The sequence below is a fragment of the Oncorhynchus mykiss genome, chromosome 9 (assembly GCF_013265735.2).
Source record: "Oncorhynchus mykiss isolate Arlee chromosome 9, USDA_OmykA_1.1, whole genome shotgun sequence".
NCBI lineage: Eukaryota > Metazoa > Chordata > Actinopteri > Salmoniformes > Salmonidae > Oncorhynchus > Oncorhynchus mykiss.
The window spans coordinates 29,153,710-29,176,215 of NC_048573.1; the positions used below are offsets into that span (position 1 = coordinate 29,153,710).

The following is a 22,506-nucleotide window of genomic DNA, read 5'->3' on the forward strand; positions in this document are numbered from 1 at the left end:
ATTATCAGTGGTCTTGTGTCTTCCATTTCCTAATAATTGCTCCCACAGTTGATCTCTTCAAACCAAGCTGCTTACCTATTGCAGATTCAGTCTTCCCAGCCTGGTGCAGGTCTACAATTTTGTTTCTGGTGTCCTTTGACAGCTCTTTGGTCTTGGCCATAGTGGAGTTTGGAGTGTGACTGTTTGAGGTTGTGGACAGGTGTCTTTTATACTGATAACAAGTTCAAACAGGTGCCATTAATACAGGTAACGAGTGGAGGACAGAGGAGCCTCTTAAAGAAGAAGTTACAGGTCTGTGAGAGCCAGAAATCTTGCTTGTTTGTAGGTGACCAAATACTTATTTTCCACCATAATTTGCAAATAAATTCATAAAAAATCCTACAATGTGATTTTCTGGATTTTGTTTTCTAATTTTGTCTGTCATAGTTGAAGTGTACCTATGATGAAAATTACAGGCCTCTCATCTTTAAGTGGGAGAACTTGCACAATTGGTGGCTGACTAAATACTTTTTTGCCCCACTATACACACACACACACCCCTGTTCTGAAAGGCCCCAAGTCTGCAACACCACTAAGCAAGCAGCACCATGAAGACCAAGGAGCTCGCCAAACAAGTCACAAATTTGTGGAGAATTACAAAAAAATATCCAAACCTTTGAACATCCCATAGAGCACCATTTAAATCCATTATTTAAAAAATGGAAAGAATTTGGCACCACAACAAACCTGCCAAAAGAGGGCCACCTTCCAAAATTCACAGACCAGGCAAGGAGGGCATTAATCAGAGGCAACAAAGAGACCAAAGATAACCCTGAAGTAGCTGCAAAGCTCCACAGCGGAATTTGGAGTATCTGTCCATAGGACCACTTTAAGCTGTACATTCCACAGAGCTGGGCTTTATGGAAGAGTGGCCAATAAAAGCCATTGCTTAACGGGAAAAAATAAGCAAATACTTTGTGTTCGCCAAAAGGTGTGTGGGAGACTCCCCAAACATATGGAAGAAGGTACTCAGATGAGACTAAAATTGAGCTTTTTGGCCATCAAGGAAAACGCTAAGTCTGACGCAAACCCAACACCTCGCATCACCCCAAGAACATCATCCCCCACAGTGAAGCATGGTGGTGCAAGCATCATGCTGTGACAATGTTTTCATCAGCAGGGAGTGGGAAACTGGTCAGAATTGAAGGAATGATGGATGGCGCTAAATACAGGGAAATTCTTGAGGGAAACCTGTTTCAGTCTTCCAGAGATTTGAGACTGGGACGGAGGTTCACCTTACAGCAGGACAATGACCTTAAGCATACTGCTAAAGCAACACTCGAGTGGTTTAAGGAGAAACATTTAAATATCTTGGAATGGCCTAGTCAAAGCCCAGACCTCAATCCAATTGAGAATCTGTGGTATGACTTAAAGATTGCTGTACACCAGCAGAACCCATAGAACTTGAAGGAGCTGGAGCAGTTTTGCCTTGAAGAATTGGCAAAAATCCCAGTGGATAGTTGTGCCAAAGAGAGACATTCCCCAAGAAACTTGCAGCTGTAATTGCTGAAAAAGGGGTCAAAGTATTAGTTATGCACACAAGTTCAGTTGTCGTCTTATTTCTTGTTTGTTTCACAATTAAAACTATCTTGATCTTCAAAGTGGTAGGCATGTTGTGTAAATCAAATGATACAAACACCAACAATCCTTTTTAATTCCAGGATGTAAGAAAATATTGTGAGAGAATGACTAAGCATAGCCCAAACAACCACCTGTCTTTCCATCAAAACACTTACAAAATATCAGGCATTAGACAAAGTTCTGACACCTACTTCTTCCTTGTACCTATTGATTTGCTGAACAAGTGATCTGTTTTGCTGTAAAAAAAAAAAAAAAAAAAAAAAAAATATTGCAACGATCAGGTCTATAAAAAGAAAGCCATGTCAAAATGCCTCAACAGAACAGTAGACAATAGACACCATCATAAAAGCAACTGCATTCGGTGAGGAGTGCTATATATTGAGGGCCGGATTAGTCAAAAATGTTTTACATTTACACACTCCTCCTTCTCGCACTCTTTCTGACAGAAAGTGACATTCCTTACCATGACGCCCAGTAAAAAAAAAAGCTACGTTTCTCCCCTGGTCCTGTGTTTCCTCTTGCATCATTGTGTTAATGCCGGTCAGCTGACGGGCAACACGCACACACTCTGCTCTCTGTGCTGCAATCCTGTGCAGCATGTGCTGGTAAAATGTTTTTTAAAAGACTGCAGAGTCCAGTCCCAAGAGAGCAGCACACTCCTCCTCTACCTTGCAGACCCTTCCCCCTATACGCCCTCCAGCTCTATCTACTACGGGCTGCTTTTGATACTATACTACTGCCAACCAACCACTAAGGAAAATGTCAGACATTTTTGGGGGGATTTTGCTTGGGAAAAGGGCACAGACAGAATATATTGCAGGTTTATTAAACTGTGCACTCGCTTACATGCATTGACACCTCTGCAACGTCACACATAACATTATCTCAATACTGAGTGTAACAGTGTAAGTGCACATGGGAGTCTTTCACTGGTTCACAGTTCTTCACTTTGCTGACCTCAATCCAACATTGCCAGTAAACACTCATTACATCACACTGGCTGTGAAAATCCTGGAGAGCAATCACAAAATAAGGCTGGTCAGTCTTATTCTAAAATGGATTTTAAAAAATATCTTCAATCTACACATAATACCACAATGTTGTTTCCATTGATCATCCTTGAGATGTTTCTGGACTCCAATCAAGTTGTACTTGTGTTAAATTCAATTGATTTGACATGATTTGGAATGGCACACACCTGTCTATATAAGGTCCCACAGTTGACAGTGCATGTCAGAGCAAAAACCAAGCCATGAGGTGGAAGGAATTGTCTGTAGAGCTCCGAGACAGGATTGTCGAGGCACAGATCTGGGGAAGGGTACCAAAACATTTCTGCAGTATTGAAGGTCCCCAAGAACACAGTGGCCTACATCATTCTTAAATGGAAGAAGTTTGGAACCGATAGTCACTCTGAAGGAGCTCCAGAGTTCCTCTATGGAGATGGGGAACCTTCCAGAAGGACAACCATCGCTGCAGCACTCCACCAATCAGGCCTTTATCGTAGAGTGGCCAGAAGGAAGCTACTCCTCAGTAAAAAAAGACAACAGTCTGCTGTGAGTTTGCCAAAAGGCACCTAAAAAGACTCAGACCATGAAACAAGATTCTCTGGTCTGATGAAACCAAGATTAAACTCTTTGGCCTGAATGCCAAGCATAACGTCTAGAAGAAACCTGGCACCATCCCTACAGTGAAGCATGGTGGCAGCATCACGCTGTGGGGATGTTTTTCAGCGGCAGGGACTGGGAGACTAGTCAGGAGAGGGAAAGATGAACAGAGCAACGTACAGAGATCCTTGATGAAAAGCTGGTCCAGAGCACTCAGGACCTCAGACTGGGGTGTAGGTTCACCTTCCAAAAGAACAACCATAAGCACACAGCCAAGACAAAGCAGGTGTCGCTTTGGGACAAGTCTCTGAATGTCCTTGAGTGGCCCAGCCAGAGCCCGGACTTATAAAACAATTTCTAGAGTGTTGGAAGGTTCCAAGGGTACAGTGGTCTCAAGCATTTGGAAATTGAAACTACCCAGAGCTGGCCATCCAACCAAACTGAGCGAACAGCCGAGAAGGATCTTGGTCAGGGAAGTGACCAAGAACCCAATGATCACTCTGACAGAACTACAGAGTTTGTTGGCTGAGATGGTAGAACCTGCCAGAAGGACAGTTTATAGCACTTCACCAATCTGGGCTTTATGGGAGAGTGGCCAGATGGAAGCCACTCCTGAGAAAAAGGCACGACATAACAAAAAGTGGAATAAGTCAAGGGGTATGAATACTTTCTGAAGGCACTGTACATGCTTCTGCTATTCTTCAATGGTTCAACATATTCAGCTTTGTAGCTTACAAGCTGGTGTGTGCCAAAATAACCACAGAACTGCTGTACTAATTATCATTATATGCAACTGCTCCTGAATATTCAAGCTTCAAAGAGTCAAAGTGAAATATATCATTTCAATTTCTCAGGAGTGCATGAGCAATGCTGTGAGTAGACTACGCATACAAAAACATGGGGTGAAGAGATGTGGCGACACTGGAGTGAACGGCACTTACTTCATCAGATGCTGAACGCAGACATTGCACAGCGGCTTGCTTCTTTATCTCCTCCAGACTTAGGTCCGTCCCTCCTCCTTTCTTCTTACTCTTGCCCCATTTCTTCCCAGTTCCCTTCTCCCAGCCCAAGATGTCATTTTCCTGCACACACAATTCCTCCACATCAGTCATTTAATGGGACAGCTCGTCTAAATAGGAAAAGGAAATGCAAGTTTTAGAACATTGTAAATGTAAGAAATACAAGACGGCTTTAAATCAATAGGTTCACTTACAATCACCTGACTCATAATGAATACGAAACAGAACCCTCTCCTTCATTGGCTATGTGTATGTTTAGTTTAGTAGAATCCCCATTAGCTACTGCACATGCAGCAGCCACTCTTCCTGGGCTCCACATAAAATTTAAAATACATGACAAAGTACAGAACATACTGCATTAAATAAAAAAATAGTTATATATTGGAAAGACACCCAGAGACAACAAAAATACTATTTACACACTTCATATATACATATTCATATATACAGTATATATGAATATGGCCCATCTACTGTTGCTAGCCCCAATTCGGACTTGCTCTGATATCTGCTTCACTGATTGCTGCTCTCGTAAAAGCCTGGGTTTTCTGCACGTTAACACTAGAAGCTTATTACCTATAAAATGGATCAATTGAAAGTGTGGGTTTACAGCTCCAATCCAGATGTGTTTGTCATTACTGAGACGTGGTTAAGGAAGAGTGTTTTGAATACTAATGTTAACCTTTCTGGTTATACCTTTGTTTTTGGCAAGACAGCTCTTCCAAAGGTGGGGGAGTGGCAATCTTTACCAAGGATCACCTTCAGTGCTCAGTTGTTTCCACCTAGTCTGTCCCCAAACAATTTGATTTGCTGGTTTTAAGCATAAAAATACAAAAACTTTCCAATAGCTCTTTGTTGTCTGTTGCTGGGTGCTATAGTCTTCCATCAGCACCGGCCTGTACCCTACCTGCCCTAAGCTCTCTCCTGGCCCCATACACTAAGTCTGAATTTGTCCTGCTAGGTGACCTAAACTGGGACATGCTTAAACCACCTGACCAAGTCCTAAAGCAATGGGACTCCCTAAATCTTTCTCAGATTGTTACCATTTCCAAAAGATATAACTCCAAACACCCAGAAAAGGCTACTCACCTCAGTGTTATCCTCACAAGTAATCCTGATCGGTTTTAGTCTGGTGTTTTCTGTAATGATCTTAGTAATCACTGTTTTACAGCCTGTAACGGCTGCTCAGTGAAACGACTTGTCCTGATTTGTCATAGATGCTTGCTAAAAAAACGTTAATAAACAAGCCTTGTAAATTGGTATAGAATCAGCTTGATGCCCTCTGTCGAAGACGCTTGGACCTTCTTTTTTTGATATTTTCAGTGGTAACAAACACGCACCCATAAAGAAAATGAGAATTAAAAACAGGTGATCTTGCAGAGTTACTCCACCTCAAGATCTGCATTTGGCGAAAGGCTTGGCACACACATACTCAGGCTGACTGGCTCTCATTCAGGCAAATGAAAAATAAGTGCACTCAGGTTATCCAGAAGGCCAAAGTTGGTTACTTTAAGGAGCAGTTCTCTCTCTGTGGGTCGAACCCCAAGATATTCTGGAAAACGGTTAAAGACCTGGAGAATAAACCCTCTTCCTCACAGCTGCCCATGTTCCTTAATGTTGATGATGTGGTTGTTACTGACAAGAAGAACATGGCTGAGCTCTTTAATCACCACTTCATTATGTCAGGATTCCTATTTGACTCAGCCATGCCTCCTTGCCCGTCCAACATTTCCTCATCTCCAACCCATTCCATTGTGACTATCCCCTCTTTTTCCCCTGCCGTGCTACAAAGTTTCTCCCTGCAGGCGGTCACTGAGTCCGAGGTACTAAAAGAGCTCCTGAAAATTGACCCCCAAAAAACATCTGGGTCAGATGGTTTAGACCCTTCCTTCTTTAAGGTTGCTGCCCCTATCATTGCCAAGCCTTTCAGACCTTTTTAACTGGTCTCTCCTTTCTGGGAAGGCAGCCACAGTGCATTCTTTATTTAAAAAGGGGGAGATCAAGCTGATCCGAACTGTTATAGGCATATTTCTATTTTGCCCTGTTTATCAAAAGTGTTGGAAAAACTTGTCAATAAATCAGCTTACTGGCTTTCTTGATGTCTATAGTATTCTCTCTGGTATGCAATTTGGTTTTCCACTCAGGTTATGGATGTGTCACTGCAATCTTAAAAGGTCCTCAATGATGTCACCATTGTCCTTGATTCTAAGCAATGTTGTGATGCTATTTTTATTGACTTGGCCAAAGCTTTTGATACGGTAGGCCATTCCATTCTTGTGAGCTGGCTAAGGAGGGGTCTTTGGTCTGGTGTGCTAACTACCTCTCTCAAAGAGTGCAGTGTATAAAGTCAGAACATCTGCTGTCTCTGCCACTGCCTGTCACAAAGGGAGTACACCAAGGCTCGATCCTAGGCCCCACACTGTTCTCAATTTACATCAACAACATAGCTCAGGCAGTAGGAAGCTCTCATCCATTTATATGCAGATGATCGTCTTATACTTTGTTAAATATCTCTACAACAAGCCCTCTCTACTCTTAACCTTGTTCTGAACACCTCCAAAACAAAGGTAATTTGGTTTGGTAAGAAGAATGCCCCTCTCCCCACCGGTGTCATTACTACCGCCAAAGGTTTAGAGCAGGCCTGGGCAATTATTTTCCATGGAGAGCCACATTAGAATATATTATTGCCATCGCGGTAAGAATCATATTACAGGATTATATATCATGTGTATGACTTGACAGATATCTACTGTAAATCACATCCAGATATGCAATTTATTTTACTTTATTAACATCCACAGAAATAAACCATATCCATGTTCTCCTTTTGGTAGGTATTTTCATTATTAAACATGCAATGAACTACACGGACGGAAAAGTACACTGCATTCAGCACCACGGACAAAACTCTTGTTAACGGGTATGCACAAAAACATAGGAAAGAGTGAGCTCAACATTACATTTCAACTACTCAATCAGTGTGAGGAGTGAAGTCTCTGATGGGCATTGACTAGAGCAGTGAAGTCAGGTATAGTTTCTGACATTGCTATGCGCAGGATTGCTGAGAGTCAGTAAGAGAATCTTTGTCTTGACTTGTTATATTTCATCACTGAAAATGTCTTCACATACATGGGTTGACCCAAACAGTACAAACATCTTCTGAGCATGACTCCTAATCTTTGGAAAGTTTTGTTCATCGAGAGATGCATAGAACCTCATCAGTTACATTGTTTTGATTGTTTTCCAATCACTGCATCAGACTGAAGATCAATAAGCTTAAATTGCAGGTCAGTGGGAGCGTTATCCACATTGAAGGTGAAAGGAGAGAAGCAACAGCATGTCATTTTCCAACACTTTGAAATCCTCAAAACGATGAGAAAACTCCTTGTTCAAAGCATACAGCAGCGATGTATACTTCTCCCACTGGTCATCTGATAGGGAACAGCCTAGTTGTGGAAGGTGGGTGAGATTGTTGGCTTCTACTTGGCGGGTCAGGGGGAGTAATTTTCCCTTAAAGGCTTTGACAAGGCTGTACATCTGATGTGCAAAAGGCCCTTCCCTTGTAGTTTGGAATTCAGTTCATTCATGGAGGGCCATGATGTCCACGGTGAAGGCAAAATCATCCAACCATTCTTTCTTGCAGTTGAGAGAAATCCACATTTTACTTTCATTTGCAAAAACTCATCAATCTCCGACTTCAGGTCCCACACCCTTTTAAGCACCTTCCCCAAACTCAGCCATCTCACGTTTGTGTGGTAGGGGAGATCTGCATGACTGTCTCTTCCAACAGTGAGACAAACTGTCTGTGGTTTAAAGATTTCGCTCTTATGAGGTTTACCATTTTATTGGCTGTATCCACAACATGGCTCATTTTCAGGACACATTTACAGAGCACCTGATGAATAATGCAATGCAGGAAAATAATTTTCTGATCTGGGTTCAGCTCAGCTACTTGATCTTGTGTCCTTTTCAAAAGGCCAACGTTTTTTCCTGTCAAGTTTGGGCACTCATCAGTGGTCACAGAGGATAACTTTTCAAAACTCCCAAAGTCCCAGCTTTGCCACACACTTATTAACCTCCTATATAAATAAATATGGCTAGACAGTACCCTGTCCTTCTCTCAGCGCATATCAAAGCTGCAGGCTAAAAGTTAAATATAGACTTGGTCTCCTCTGTAGTAAATCACTCTTTCACCCCAGCTGCCAAACTAACCCTGATTCAGATGACCAATCTACCCATGCTAGACTACAGAGACGTAATTTATATATCGGCAGGTAAGGGTGCTCTCAAGGGGCTAGATGTTCTTTAACATTCGGCCATCAGATTTGCCACCAATGCTCCTTATAGGACACATCACTGCACTCTATACTACTCTGTAAACTGGTTGTCACAAGACCCACTGGTTGATGCTCATTTATAAAAACCCTCTTATGCCTCACTCCCCCCTATCTGAGATATCTATTGCAACCCCCATCCAACACCCGTTCTGCCAGTCACATTGTGTTAAAGGTCCCCAAAGCACACCCATCACGGAGTCACTCCTCTTTTCAGTTCACTGCAGCTAGCGAGTAGAACGAGCTGCAAAAAGAAAAAAAAAAACGTCCATGTTTGAGTCTTTGAATGAAGATAACTCAAACTGGACCGTTATCTTCATTCAAAGACTCAAACATGGACACTGACAGTTGTGGCTGTTTCGCGTGATGCATTGTTGTCTATATTTTTTTGCCGTTTGTGCCATTGTCTGTGCCTAACAATATTTGTGCCATGTTTGTGCAGCTACCATGTGTCGCTACCGTGTTGTTGTCATGTGATGCTACTGTGCTGTGTGTCTTTGGTCTCTCTTTATGTAGTGTTGTGGTGTCTCTTGTCATGATGTGTGTTTTGTCCTGCATTCTTAATCCCAGCCCCCCTCCCCTCAGGCATCCTATTGCCTCTTGGTAGGGAGTCATTGTAAATAAATTTGTTCTTAACAGTTTAATTATTACCAGACGTCAATATGGTACAGTTGATCTGTGTCAAAACCGCATACAAAAAAATAAGACAGGCTACCTCTCCCAATCTTCACAACAAATTTGTCAATATGACTTGACCATGATAACTGACTATCCAATGCTAGGAGTTCAACTTCTTCAACGGTTTAGGGTTAAGAGAATGCTTTGAACCAAATACAATTGTTTTTGTATTTCAGAACAGTTTACACTAACTCCTTGCCAAGAGTCTGTGCGCTCACTGGCTGTAGGTGCTGATGTATGCTGATGATTGCACACTACACATAGTCATTTTAGCTTCTTCTAAGACAAGTGACAAATCATTTGTAAAAACAGAGAAGATTAACTTGACTTTTTCCACATTTTGTTAAGTTAGCCTTATTCTAAAATGGATTAAATAGTATTTTCCACCCTCAATCTACACACAATACCACATAATGACAAAGCAAAACCAGGTTGACATTGACAATTTATTACAAATTTATAAAATGGAATTATCCAATTGAAATAAGTATTCAGACCCTTTACTCAGGACTTTGTTGAAGTACCTTCGGCAGCAATTACAGCCTCGAGTCTCCTAGGGTCTGACACCACAAGCTTGGCACACCTGTATTTGTGAGTTTCTCCCATTCTTCTCTGCAGATCCTCTCAAGCTGTGTCAGGTTGGATGGGGAGCGTTGCTGCACAGCTATTTTCAAGTCTCTCCAAAGTTGTTAGATCGGGTTCAAGTCCAGGCTCTGGCTGGACCACTCAAGGACATTCAGAGACTTGTCCCGAAGTCACTCCTGTGTGTTCTTGGCTGTGTGCTTAGGGTTGTTATCCAGTCCCTGCCGCTGAAAAACATCCCCACAGCATGATGCTGTAACCACGCTTCACCATATGGATGGTACCAGGTTTCCTCCAGACGTGATGCTTGGCATTTAGGCCAAAGAGTTCAATCTTGGTTTCATCAGACCAGAGAATCTTGTCTCATGGTCTGAGAGTCCTTTAGGTGCCTTTTGGCAAACTCCAAGCGGGCTGTCATGTGTCTTTTACTGAGGAGTGGCTTCCGCCTGGCCACTCTACTATAAAAAGGCCTGATTGGTGGAGTGCTGCAGAGATGGTTGTCTTTTTGGAAGGTTCTGCCATCTCACAGACGAACTCTGTCAGAATGACCATAGGGTTCTTGGTCACCTCCCTGACCAAGGCTCTTCTCCCCCGATTGCTCAGTTTGGCCGGGCAGCCAGCTCTAGAAAGAGTCTTAGTGGTTACAAATGTCTTCCATTTAAGAATGATGGAGGCCACTGTTCTTGGGGACCTTCAATGCTGCAGACATTTTTTGGTACCCTTCCCTAGATCAATATGGGGTATTGTGTGTAGATTGATCAAATAGTTTTTCCCCCTCATCAATCTTAGAATAAGGCTGTAACATAACGTAGAAAAAGGGAAGGGGTCTGAATACTTTCCAAATGCACTGTATCCGATGTTAGAGAAGCTCCCATTGAAGAATACTCAGTTCTACTGGATAATTAAATCTCCAACCATGTGATGGCAGGTGATGTAAAGCCATATCAAGTGAGTTTTTTTCAAAAAAAAATTATGATCAATAATATCAAAGGCTGCACTGAAATCTAAAAATACAGCTTTTGGCCAATCAGTCATCGGAGTCACTGCAGTACAAGTTGAAAGTCAGTAGTTAACTTATTAGAAAAATAGCATTGTATTTGTTCAAAAAAAATTCTCCATCAGTTTACTGAGAACAGGCAGCAAACAGATTGGGCGGCTGTTAGAGCCAGCAACGAGTGTTTTACTATTTTTAGGTAGTGGAATTACTATAGCTTCCTTCCATGCCTGTGGATACACACAGTCCTTTAGGCTTTTGTTAAAGACACGGCAAATAGGGGTGGCAATACAGTCTGCTACCATTCTCAATAGGTTGCCAACCTACCTATCTAGGTTGTCTATACCTGGTGGCTTATTATTGTTGATGGATAACAATAGTTTTTACACACAAACTTGACCAAATTCAAACGCCAATCCTTCCATCATATTTGAATATTGAAGATCTAATAATGAGAGTTCACTTCTCAGTTTGTCCTCTTTACCAGTGAAAGTAATTGAAATTGTCTAGTTTCCGGAGAGGAAGGAAACCGATCTGGGATTTCACTATGAGGCCAATAGTGATTTTAAAACAGTTAAGAGTTTAATGGCTGTGATATGAGAACTGAGGATGGATAAACATTGTAGTTACTTCACAATAAGCCTAAATGACAAAGTAAAACTAAGGAAGCCTGTACAGAATATGCACCGTTTGCAATAAGGCACCAAAGTAAAATTGCAAAAAATGTGGCAAAGAAATTTACTTTATGTCCTAAATCAAAAGTTTATTGTTTGGGGCAAATCAAACAACACTGAGTACCACTTCATATTTTCAAGCATGATGGTGGCTGCATCATTTTATGGGTATGCTTGTCATCGGCAAGGACTAGGGAGTTTTGCACAAATCCTAGAGGAAAAACATGGTTCAGTCTGCTTTCTAAACAGACACTGGGAGCAAATTAACCTTTCAGCAGGACAATAACCTAAAACATGGCCAAATCTACACTGGAGTTTCTTACCAAAATAGTTAATGTTCCGGAGTGGTCTAGTTACAGTTTTTTCTGAAATCGGCTTGAAAATCTACGTCAAGGTTTGAATGGGCTGTCTAGCAATGATCAACAAACAACTTGACAGAGCTTGAAGAATAAAATAAAGTGCTTATGTTGTACAATCCAAATGTGCAAAGCGCTTATAGGAATTATCCAGAAAGACTCATAGCTGTAATCGCTGTCAAAAGGTGCTTCTACAGAGTATTGACCCAGGGGTATAAATTAGATACACAACATTACCAACTGTTTGAGATTAGGCCTGGCTCGCAGTTGGCATTCCAATTCATCCCAAAGGTGTTCGATGGGGTTGAAGTCACAGCTCTGTGCAGGTCATTCGTTCTTCCACACAGATCTTGACAAACCATTTCTGTATGGACCTTGCTTTGTGCACGGGGGAATTTTCATGCTGAAACAGGAAAAGGCCTTCCCCAAACTGTTGCAAGCACAGAACCGTCTAGAATGTCATTGATGCTGTAGTGTTAAGATTTCCCATCACTGGAACTAAAGGGCCATGAGAAACAGCCCCAGACCATTATTCCTCCTCCACCAATCTTTACAGTTGGCACCATGCATTCGGGTAGGTAGCGCTCTCCTGGCATCTACCAAACCCAGATTCGTCCATCAGACTGCCAGATGATGATGCGTGATTAATCACTCCAGAGAATGCGTTTCCACTGCTCCAGAGTCCAATGGCAGCGAGCTTTACACCACTCCAGCCGACGCTTGGCATTGGGTAAGGTGATCTTAGGCTTGTGTGCAGCTATTCAGCCATGGAAAGCCATTTCATTGAGCTCCCGACAAACAGTTGTTGTGCTGACGTTGCTTCCAGAGGCAGTGTTGCATCCGAGGACAAACACTTCAGCACTCGGCGGTCCCATTCGCAGCTTGTGTGGCATACCACTTTGCGGCTGAGCCATTGTTGCTCCTAGACGTTTCCACTTCACAATAACAGCACTTACAGTTGACAGGGGTAGCTCTAGCAGGGCAGAAGTTTGACCTTACTTGTTGGAAATTGGCATCCTATTATAGTGCCACGTTGAAAGTCACTGAGCTCTTCAGTAAAGGCCATTCTACTGCCAATGTTTGTCTATGGAGATTGCAATGGCTGTGTGCTTAATTTATACACCTGTCAGAAACGGGTATGGCGGAAATAGCCAAATCCACTCATTTGAAAGGGTCTCCAAACGTTTGTATATATATTTTATATATATATATATATATACAGTGCCTTGCGAAAGTATTCGGCCCCCTTGAACTTTGCAACCTTTTGCCACATTTCAGGCTTCAAACATAAAGATATAAAACTGTATTTTTTTGTGAAGAATCAACAACTAGTGGGACACAATCATGAAGTGGAACGACATTTATTGAAATATCCAAACTTTTTTAACAAATCAAAAACGGAAAAATTGGGCGTGCAAAATTATTCAGCCCCTTTACTTTCAGTGCAGCAAACTCTCTCCAGAAGTTCAGTGAGGATCTCTGAATGATCCAATGTTGACCTAAATGACTAATGATGATAAATACAATCCACCTGTGTGTAATCAAGTCTCCGTATAAATGCACCTGCACTGTGATAGTCTCAGAGGTCCGTTAAAAGCGCAAAGAGCATCACGAAGAACAAGGAACACACCAGGCAGGTCCGAGATACTGTTGTGAAGAAGTTTAAAGCCGGATTTGGATACAAAAAGATTTCCCAAGCTTTAAACATCCCAAGGAGCACTGTGCAAGCGATAATATTGAAATGGAAGGAGTATCAGACCACTGCAAATCTACCAAGACCTGGCCGTCCCTCTAAAATTTCAGCTCATACAAGGAGAAGACTGATCAGAGATGCAGCCAAGAGGCCCATGATCACTCTGGATGAACTGCAGAGATCTACAGCTGAGGTGGGAGACTCTGTCCATAGGACAACAATCAGTCGTATATTGCACAAATCTGGCCTTTATGGAAGAGTGGCAAGAAGAAAGCCATTTCTTAAAGATATCCATAAAAAGTGTTGTTTAAAGTTTGCCACAAGCCACCTGGGAGACACACCAAACATGTGGAAGAAGGTGCTCTGGTCAGATGAAACCAAAATTGAACTTTTTGGCAACAATGCAAAACGTCATGTTTGGCGTAAAAGCAACACAGCTGAACACACCATCCCCACTGTCAAACATGGTGGTGGCAGCATCATGGTTTGGGCCTGCTTTTGTTCAACAGGGACAGGGAAGATGGTTAAAATTGATGGGAAGATGGATGGAGCCAAATACAGGACCATTCTGGAAGAAAACCTGATGGAGTCTGCAAAAGACCTGAGACTGGGACAGAGATTTGTCTTCCAACAAGACAATGATCCAAAACATAAAGCAAAATCTACAATGGAATGGTTCAAAAATAAACATATCCAGGTGTTAGAATGGCCAAGTCAAAGTCCAGACCTGAATCCAATCGAGAATCTGTGAAAAGAACTGAAAACTGCTGTTCAAATGCTCTCCATCCAACCTCACTGAGCTCGAGCTGTTTTGCAAGGAGGAATGGGAAAAAATGTCAGTCTCTCGATGTGCAAAACTGATAGATACATACCCCAAGCGACTTACAGCTGTAATCGCAGCAAAAGGTGGCGCTACAAAGTATTAACTTAAGGGGGCTGAATAATTTTGCACGCCCAATTTTTCAGTTTTTGATTTGTTAAAAAAGTTTGAAATATCCAATAAATGTCATTCCACTTCATGATTGTGTCCCACTTGTTGTTGATTCTTCACAAAAAAATACAGTTTTATATCTTTATGTTTGAAGCCTAAAATGTGGCAAAAGGTTGCAAAGTTCAAGGGGGCCGAATACTTTCGCAAGGCACTGTAGGTGTATCTATTTAATTTAATACATTTCTAAAAACATGATTTCACTTTGTCATTATGGTGTACCGTGTGTAGTTGGGCAAAATAAATAATTATATTTAATCCATTTTGAATTCAGGCTGTAACAAAAATGTTGTTATCATCTCTGATTCAGAGGGGTTGGGTTAAATGTGGAAGACATTTTGGTTGAATGGATTCAGTTGTGCAACTGACTAGGTATCCCTTTTCCCTTATTTTCCAAATGTTATGATCACGAGAACTTAAATTGCTTTAACCAAGTGGGGGAACTAGAGACCATCATGTTTAACAAGACATTGTTACTGCTGGAAACCCACCTGATCCTGCAGGTCGTAACTGTCGTGCAGGAGCAGGCTGAGGACGTAGCGGGTGTAGATCATGGCATCAATCCCGCACTTCTCCAGCTCCTGGCCCAGCCAGCTCTGCACTGGGCCCAGCGAGTGGAGCAGGGACATCTCAGAGGTGGGCAGGGGGCCAACTGGGGGGTGGGGGCGTGAGAAGCTTACAGGAGCAGGACCGTCGCTCACTGGACGCATGGGAATCTTTAGGTGTTGACCATTCTGAGGTGGAGCGGCATTGTGACAGGTGGATGTGGAGAGGCAGTAGTGGGGCGGTGCGGAGAGAGGGCAGTGGAGCCTATCTGGAAGGGGGGATTTACTCCAGCAGGACGAACAAGAGGGAGTCTACTTGCAGAGACATGTAGGGGGCTGTTTTTTTATTTTTTATTGCCTTGAGCAAGTAGGGATATTTACTCGTCAGGCATGGCTTTAACTGATGAAAGCGATCAGCTGCTTGGCAAAACACTTGACGTGTTTGCGCATCAATCGGAGGGGATCATGTTGGGCTGCGGCTTACTCCACCGGCACAACCTGAAAGAGGAAACAGACTTGCGTCACTTCTCTGGGTTGCATTTAAATGTTTCACAAGGTGTGTTCTGTTAAACTATGATATAGGCCCTAGACTTAGAAGACTTACAAAAAACACAAAGCAGTTGCTCACAACATACTTCAAAATAAAATGGCTTGTTGACCAATTATTGGTTACTACAGGCCTCATCTCCCACCCTGCCCAAGTGCATATTTACAAGCAGTCTGTCCCCACAGATGGTTTTTAAAAGAGCAACTGCTCCTAAAAACAAACTTGTCATTTAGAAAATAGTCTGTGGCATCAATACGAGTCTGCAACATTTGTTATACTGTCAAAATTGACTACAGTGTAAAACGGATCATTTTGGTCATAAAGTCAGTCTTGTCCTTAACTGAGTTGTGAGACTTATGGTCGTGACGTCATCACAACGTAAATGAAGGGTGGGTTTGGTTTCAATCCTGCCCACATGACAACAGCACACAAGAAATCATTCATTTGTGCAACTGCACTCAACCTGATCATAATGCCCTATGGGGCTAGATAGAGACCATCAGTAAATTACACAATGTACATGGGACAATATGTTAACTCCAATAGCTCCAAATTTCAGTGGCTTAACTTCAAACCAACTATAACATTTTAGAAATGCATATTAAAAAAAATTGTGAAAGCACGTAATGAGTGGCCTAAAAAATAAAAAAAATAAAAGTCTGCAACATTTTGACAGCCCCCATCTTGCCCCACTAATTGGTTAAAGTCTTCCCAGCTGCGAACACACACAAACACACAAATAAATCAACTTGCGTTTGAATTCAGTCATGGCAGCTAGCATTTATTAAATGAACCAAATATAAAACAAGTCCCAATCAAGAAGTTCAGACACCCTTTACAATGTGTTACACTAGCGCCAGCTTCCGGCTGAACAACCGGTTACACAAAATTTGAGGTTACGGTAATTGGCCAGGCCAATGTACACGGGGGTCATAAAAAGGGAGATCACAATTCTGTTTGTACACTTGTTTACATGGATATGATTCTTAATAAAAACCTATTTGAAACAAGCCATTACACTTCGTTATTATCAAGGCACTTCATTATTATTCAAGGTATTAAGTAAATATTTAACAAACGCCATGTTGGAGAAGATTTGTCATATTTTTGTAATGACAACATTAACAGAGTCAAAATTAAGATAGGTGTCTTTTATACAGGTAACGAGTTCAAACAGGTGCAGTTAATACAGGTAATGAGTGGAGAACAGGGGGCTTATTAAAGAAAAACTAACAGGTCTGTGAGAGCCGGAATTCTTACTGGTTGGTAGGTGATCAAATACTTATGTCATGCAATAAAATGCTAATTTAAATACTTAATCATACAATGTGATTTTCTGGATTTTGTTTTAGATTCCGTCTCTCACAGTTGAAGTGTACCTATGATAAAAAAATTACAGACCTCTACATGCTTTGTAAGTATGAAAACCTGCAAAATCGGCAGTGTATCAAATACTTGTTCTTCCCACTGTATATACTGTACTCTATACCATCTACTGCATCTTGCCTATGCCGTTCGGGCATCACTCATTCATATATTTTTATGTACATATTCATTCCTTTACACTTGTGTGTATAAGGTAGTTGTGAAATTGTTAGGTTATATTACTGCATGGTCAGAACTAGAAGCACAAGCATTTCGCTACACTTGCATTAACATCTGCTAATTATGTGTATGTGACAAATAAATGTGATTGTTTGTGTCGCACTGCTTTGCTTTATCCTGGCCAGGTCGCAGTTGTTCTCAACTAGCTTACCTGGTTAAATAAAAGTGATGTCTTGATTCAACAGGTCTGGCAGTAATCAGGCCTGGGCGTGGCTAGTGAAATTCAACTCAGCTTTCCAAAAAATGTGATTAACCACAGTAAATTCACAATTTATTGCCCCCCTTAACAAGGGGGGCAATTACTTTGTCACATAGGGCCATGGAAGGTTCGGATAATTTTATTTATTAAGGGGAAAAAGCTATCACTTAACCCAAGTAAACACAAAATGCAGTTTATCTTGGTGTAATATTAAAACGTGTTTGATCTGAAACATTGTGTGAAAAATTTGCAAAAAAAATGAAATCACAAAGGGGGCAAATACTTTTTCACAGCACTGTATATGTAATAATATTTGACTAGTATTGGACTTAATAGATGACAATGAGCACATTATGGAAGATAGCTTTATTTTATTTGTAGACTTACAAGGCTTTTGATACAGTTTAACATTTTCTTTTTGAAACCTCAATTTTTTTTTGTTTTTAGTCAATATTTTCAAATTGTAATTAAGACACTTTACAAGAATTGTAACAGCGCTGTTAAATTATCCCATGGAACTTCAGAGATTTGACATTAGACGCGGAATTAAACAAGGACGCCCAATTTCTCCTTTCTTATTGCTCACACAAGTTATGACACTTCATATCAATAAGGATAGTTTTAGGGGTATTCAGATACAAGATAAAATGTTCACAATTGGCTGACGACACCATTTTTTTTAAAAGATCATAAAGTTATTGAGTGTATTAATGCCTTCTCACATGTACCTGATTTATCTCTGAATATTAGGACGTGAATTATTTGCGTTGAAAAGATGTAACTTAAACTCAGTATGTAATATCCCTGTAAAAGATTAACACATTTTTTGGTATTAAAGTTAACAAATATCAGATAGAAAAGGGCCAACTGAAATTTCTCTCCTATTGTAGAGACAATTGGAAAGAAATTGAACTCCTCGTTATTAAGAGATATTTCTTAATCTGGACATGTACTTCTGTCAAAATCTGAAGGTCAGTCCAGATTAGTTTATACCTCCCTTGCCTTGGATGTTCCTCTGTCAGTAACTAAAATGGTTGAAACTAAATTATTTAACTTCATATGGAGGAAAAAAAACAAATTATTTAAGAAAAGCGGTAATATGTAGTACCCAAAATGAGAGAGGGTTGAATGCTCTGGATTTTAAAACGTCTTAATATAATCTTTCAGATCAAATGGATACAAAACTATTTAAGAAATAAGTTTTACATTTGGAATATAATCCCTAATTTAATATTCCAACAAATTGGTGGTCTAGAATTCTCACTCAAATGCAACTTTGTTGTGGGTAAGATCCCTATTAAGCTTGCTAACTTTCATAAACAAGTACTTCTAACTTGAAACCTCATGTACAAACCATAATTTTCCGCCACATTGATATACTATCTGGAAAAATAAAAACATAAAATACAAAAACAAGTCTTTGTTTTCCCAGAACTGGTTTGACAACAGCATTATCTGGGTTAAAGGGGTGGCAGGGTAGCCTAGCGGTTAGAGAGTTGGACTAGTAACCAGAAGGTTGCAAGTTCAAAACCCCAAACTGATAAGGTACAAATATGTTGTTCTGCCCCTGAACAGACTGTTCCTAGGCAGTCATTGAAAATAAGAATTTGTTCTTGCCTAGTTAAATAAAGGTAAAAAAAATATTAAAAATATTTTAAAAAATTGAATAATGATGGACAAGTATATGATTATCCAGAATTCATGAGAACACACAATGTTACATTCACTCCTGATGAGTTTCAAATCGTAGAGCTGCCCCTAAAGGTGATATTCTTCTTTTAGGATAATATAACAATACTCCAAGTGAAAATGTTGAGGATTTTCCATAAAACGAAGTGGGAGGAGAACAAACCCTTCTTCACATTAATTAAGATACATTTTAAAATTCTACTTTGAAATTATCAGTAAATGTAAAAACAAAAAAAGCAATACGCACCATAAAACTGACATTTAAAATGCATCTTGATATGTAATACCCCAGATATGTAATGTCTGTTAGGTTTATGTACTCTTGTTTGTATATTTCTGTTTTTGTATTTGTTTTGTTCATAATAATAAAATGAAAAAAATAAAACATCTTGCTCTGAACAGCACAGCCGATCTAACGTTGGGCATGCATTATAGATTCTACGTCACTGTTATCCTATGGTTTGTTGATTGTTCGCTAGCGAACAAATGACAGGAGACACATTAGTGTCTGGCTGGCTGGCTTCAGCAAACTTCCTTGACACTAAAGGTGCCTGGCTAGCTAACTAACGGTAGCCATGGATTATTCTGCATGATAGCTAGCTAGCTTAGTTAGCCAATGTTCACATTAACCAATGGGGGATAGTAAGTCAGCTGATAAGCATAAAACTAGCTAGCGATATAGGACTTTTCTTACGAGGTAGCCATTTCATTAGACACTATCAAAGCTAGCCAACCCTAGCTAGACGCACCATACACATTCGACTAACCAGGGCTATAGCAAACGTTCAAAATTCCCCTAGCATTAGATAGCCACAAAGTTTGTAGCTAGCAGAAAATTACGGTAACACGTTTCCTTGAAAGGAGCAAATGTTAACTTATCCAATGTTTGACAGCCAGTGGCCGTCCATTCGCTCAAATGGCGACCGCTAGCTAGCTAGTTAACGGAACTAACCTAGGATACTTAGCTACAGTAACGTTAGCGAAGGTAGCTAGTTAGCTTTCCACATCCAGTAATAAACGCCTATAGATGATTGATCTACTGCTTAGGGAATTCATTGGGGTAACGGTAGTATTTAGAATTGTATTTGAATGTCACTGTAAACTTGACGCAGTTCTCGCTAACAGTAGGCGTGTGGGCAGATGACCGTTGACTGCTGCTATGATGGTGGAATTACAGAACGCGGTTTCCCATTTAACGCCATTGTACACACTGGCTCAAGTCACTTCCCTAAAGTTAAACGATATGACAACATTAGTAATCCATACCATTTCGGGAATTTAGTGTGGGGAAGGGGCCAACATTGGAACTGAGTAGTCCCATCAAAACACTGCAAAGTAACAGTACAACATTCCGACAAAAAAAAAAAAAAAACTGTTGTGAAACGACAGAGGAGGAGCGGCTGACTGACCTAACCCGGACCTGAGACGTTTAAAAAAAAAAAATACATGCGCCACGAATTCTCACTATGTAACGTAACTTGAAATATATTGCGCTTTTTAGTAAACATTATTATTAAGATATTGTTTCCTTACCTGCCGTTACTTGAAGTAAAGAGGAGAAGAGGGGGAGTGGTTACTTCTCTCCCGCTGCGTTCCGAGCTCGCGCTCCGGAATCCTCTGCAGTAGCATCACTTATCATGGACGCCAAACGGCAACCGCGACAGCGCTGTTTTCAATGCCGATATTTCGACATTACATGAATCTGACGACATTACGGCTCTGACGCGAAGGCCCTCCCCCTCTGAGCAATGGCTCCTTTTGATCCAACATGTCGTGCATATAGGGACAGTTTCATACCGAAAGCTTCCGCCCCATCAGTCTCCAGGCAACAAGGCGAACCTCTACTACAACCAGTAGGATTTATTCATCCACTCACGATTGCATCAGAATGGCAAATAGTACGTCTCTCAAAATGTGAGTTTTATAAGCAGTGGTGTAAAGTGCTTAAGTAAAAACATTTTGATGTACTATTTAAGTAGTTTTGGGGGATATCTGTACTTTACTATTTATATTTTTTACAACTTTACTTTTACTTCACTACATTCCTAAAGCAAATAATGTTCTATTTACTCCATACATTCTCCCTGACACCCAAAAGTACTCGTTACATTTTGACAGGAAAATGGTCCAATTCACGCATGTATCAAGAGAACATCCCCGGTCATGATGTGGCGGACTCACTAGACACAAATGCTTTGTTGTGTGTTGGAGTGTGCTCCCTGGCTATCCAACTTTTTTTTAAAAATAGTGCAGTCTGTTTTGCTTACTATGAGAATGTTTAAATGGTTTATACTTTTACCTTTGAAACATCTTATATTTAAAATCAATACTTTTAGATTTTTACCCAAGTAGTATTTTACTGGGTGACTTTCACATTTACTTGAGTCATTTTCTATTAAGGTATCTTTACTTTTACTCAAGTACGACAATTGGGTAATTTTTCCACCACTGGGAAGATACATTTTTTCAAAGACTTCAGCCACCCAAGCCATAGTATACTGTTCACTCTACCCTGCCAGCACATAACGTTCTGAGAACCCAATGTTTCTTAGAACTTTGTGAGAGAGGGGTTGTCCTATGGTTATTTATTTTGCGTATAACTTCCCCACAATTTTCAGGGAATGGTGCAGGATAGTTGCTAGGCTTTGGAACCTTCTCAGCACATTTAAGGAACTTTACAAAAAAAACGTTATTACTTTAACAGAACATTTCCTAAAAGTTAGAACAGGGTTACATTTCAATTACATTTTGGCAATGTTCTAGGAATGTTCTCCAACAATCTCAAATAGTTCAGAGAATGTTAAGAAACAACATTCATCTGTGGGAATTTCAGTACTTCAGCATAATGTTTCCTACAGGTTTCCTCATGGTTCCATTTACATTTATGTTCTCAAATTTGTCTTCAGAAACAATCCAATTTTATTGTCACATGTGCCGAATACAAACAGGTGTAGTAGACCTTACCGTGAAATGGATTATCTACACATACTGAGCAGCTCATGTTATAGACAGAAGCGTTCTACAGTACATGGCAGACCAATCCAAACTCATCTCTAGGCATGTCCAGCCCATCCATTATCTCAGCCAATCATGGCTTCACTGTACAAATATAAAGACTCAAAACACCATGACTGTGTAGTGAAACCATGAAAAGTAGTGCACCAAAAGCTGAGATCTGGTGTTTGGATGATGTTTGAATGGAAACCCCAATGTAAGTGTTATGATACACAGAAAGTGTTTTAAAACAGATTAGAAGTACTCTGAAACAAATCAAATCTATTTGTCACATACTCCTGTAACAGTATAGCTTCCCCTACCTGGGCTCGAACCAGGGACTCTCTGCACACATCGACAACAGCAACCCTCAAAGCATCGTTAC

At 40.7% G+C, this 22,506-nt stretch overlaps 1 protein-coding gene across 3 annotated transcripts in view; it reads right to left on the reverse strand.

The window, feature by feature from the left end:
* LOC110531884 (uncharacterized protein KIAA0232) overlaps positions 1–20,879 on the reverse strand; it is a 34,239-nt gene extending 13,360 nt beyond the window's left edge. For 2 of the 3 annotated variants that reach the window (XR_005053222.1, XM_036987788.1), the window contains exons 1-3: positions 20,661–20,879; positions 15,034–15,585; positions 4,166–4,306 (exon numbers count right to left, since the gene is read on the reverse strand). Coding sequence is in view for 2 of the 3 variants with exons in the window: in XM_036987788.1 (XP_036843683.1) it covers positions 4,166–4,306; positions 15,034–15,252 (360 nt within the window). In the remaining variant the exon portion in view is untranslated. Of the gene's footprint in view, positions 1–4,165; positions 4,354–15,033; positions 15,586–20,660 lie in introns of those variants that run through there. The other variant, XM_036987789.1, reaches the window with a different exon arrangement.
* Between the last annotated feature and the right edge of the window lie 1,627 nt (positions 20,880–22,506).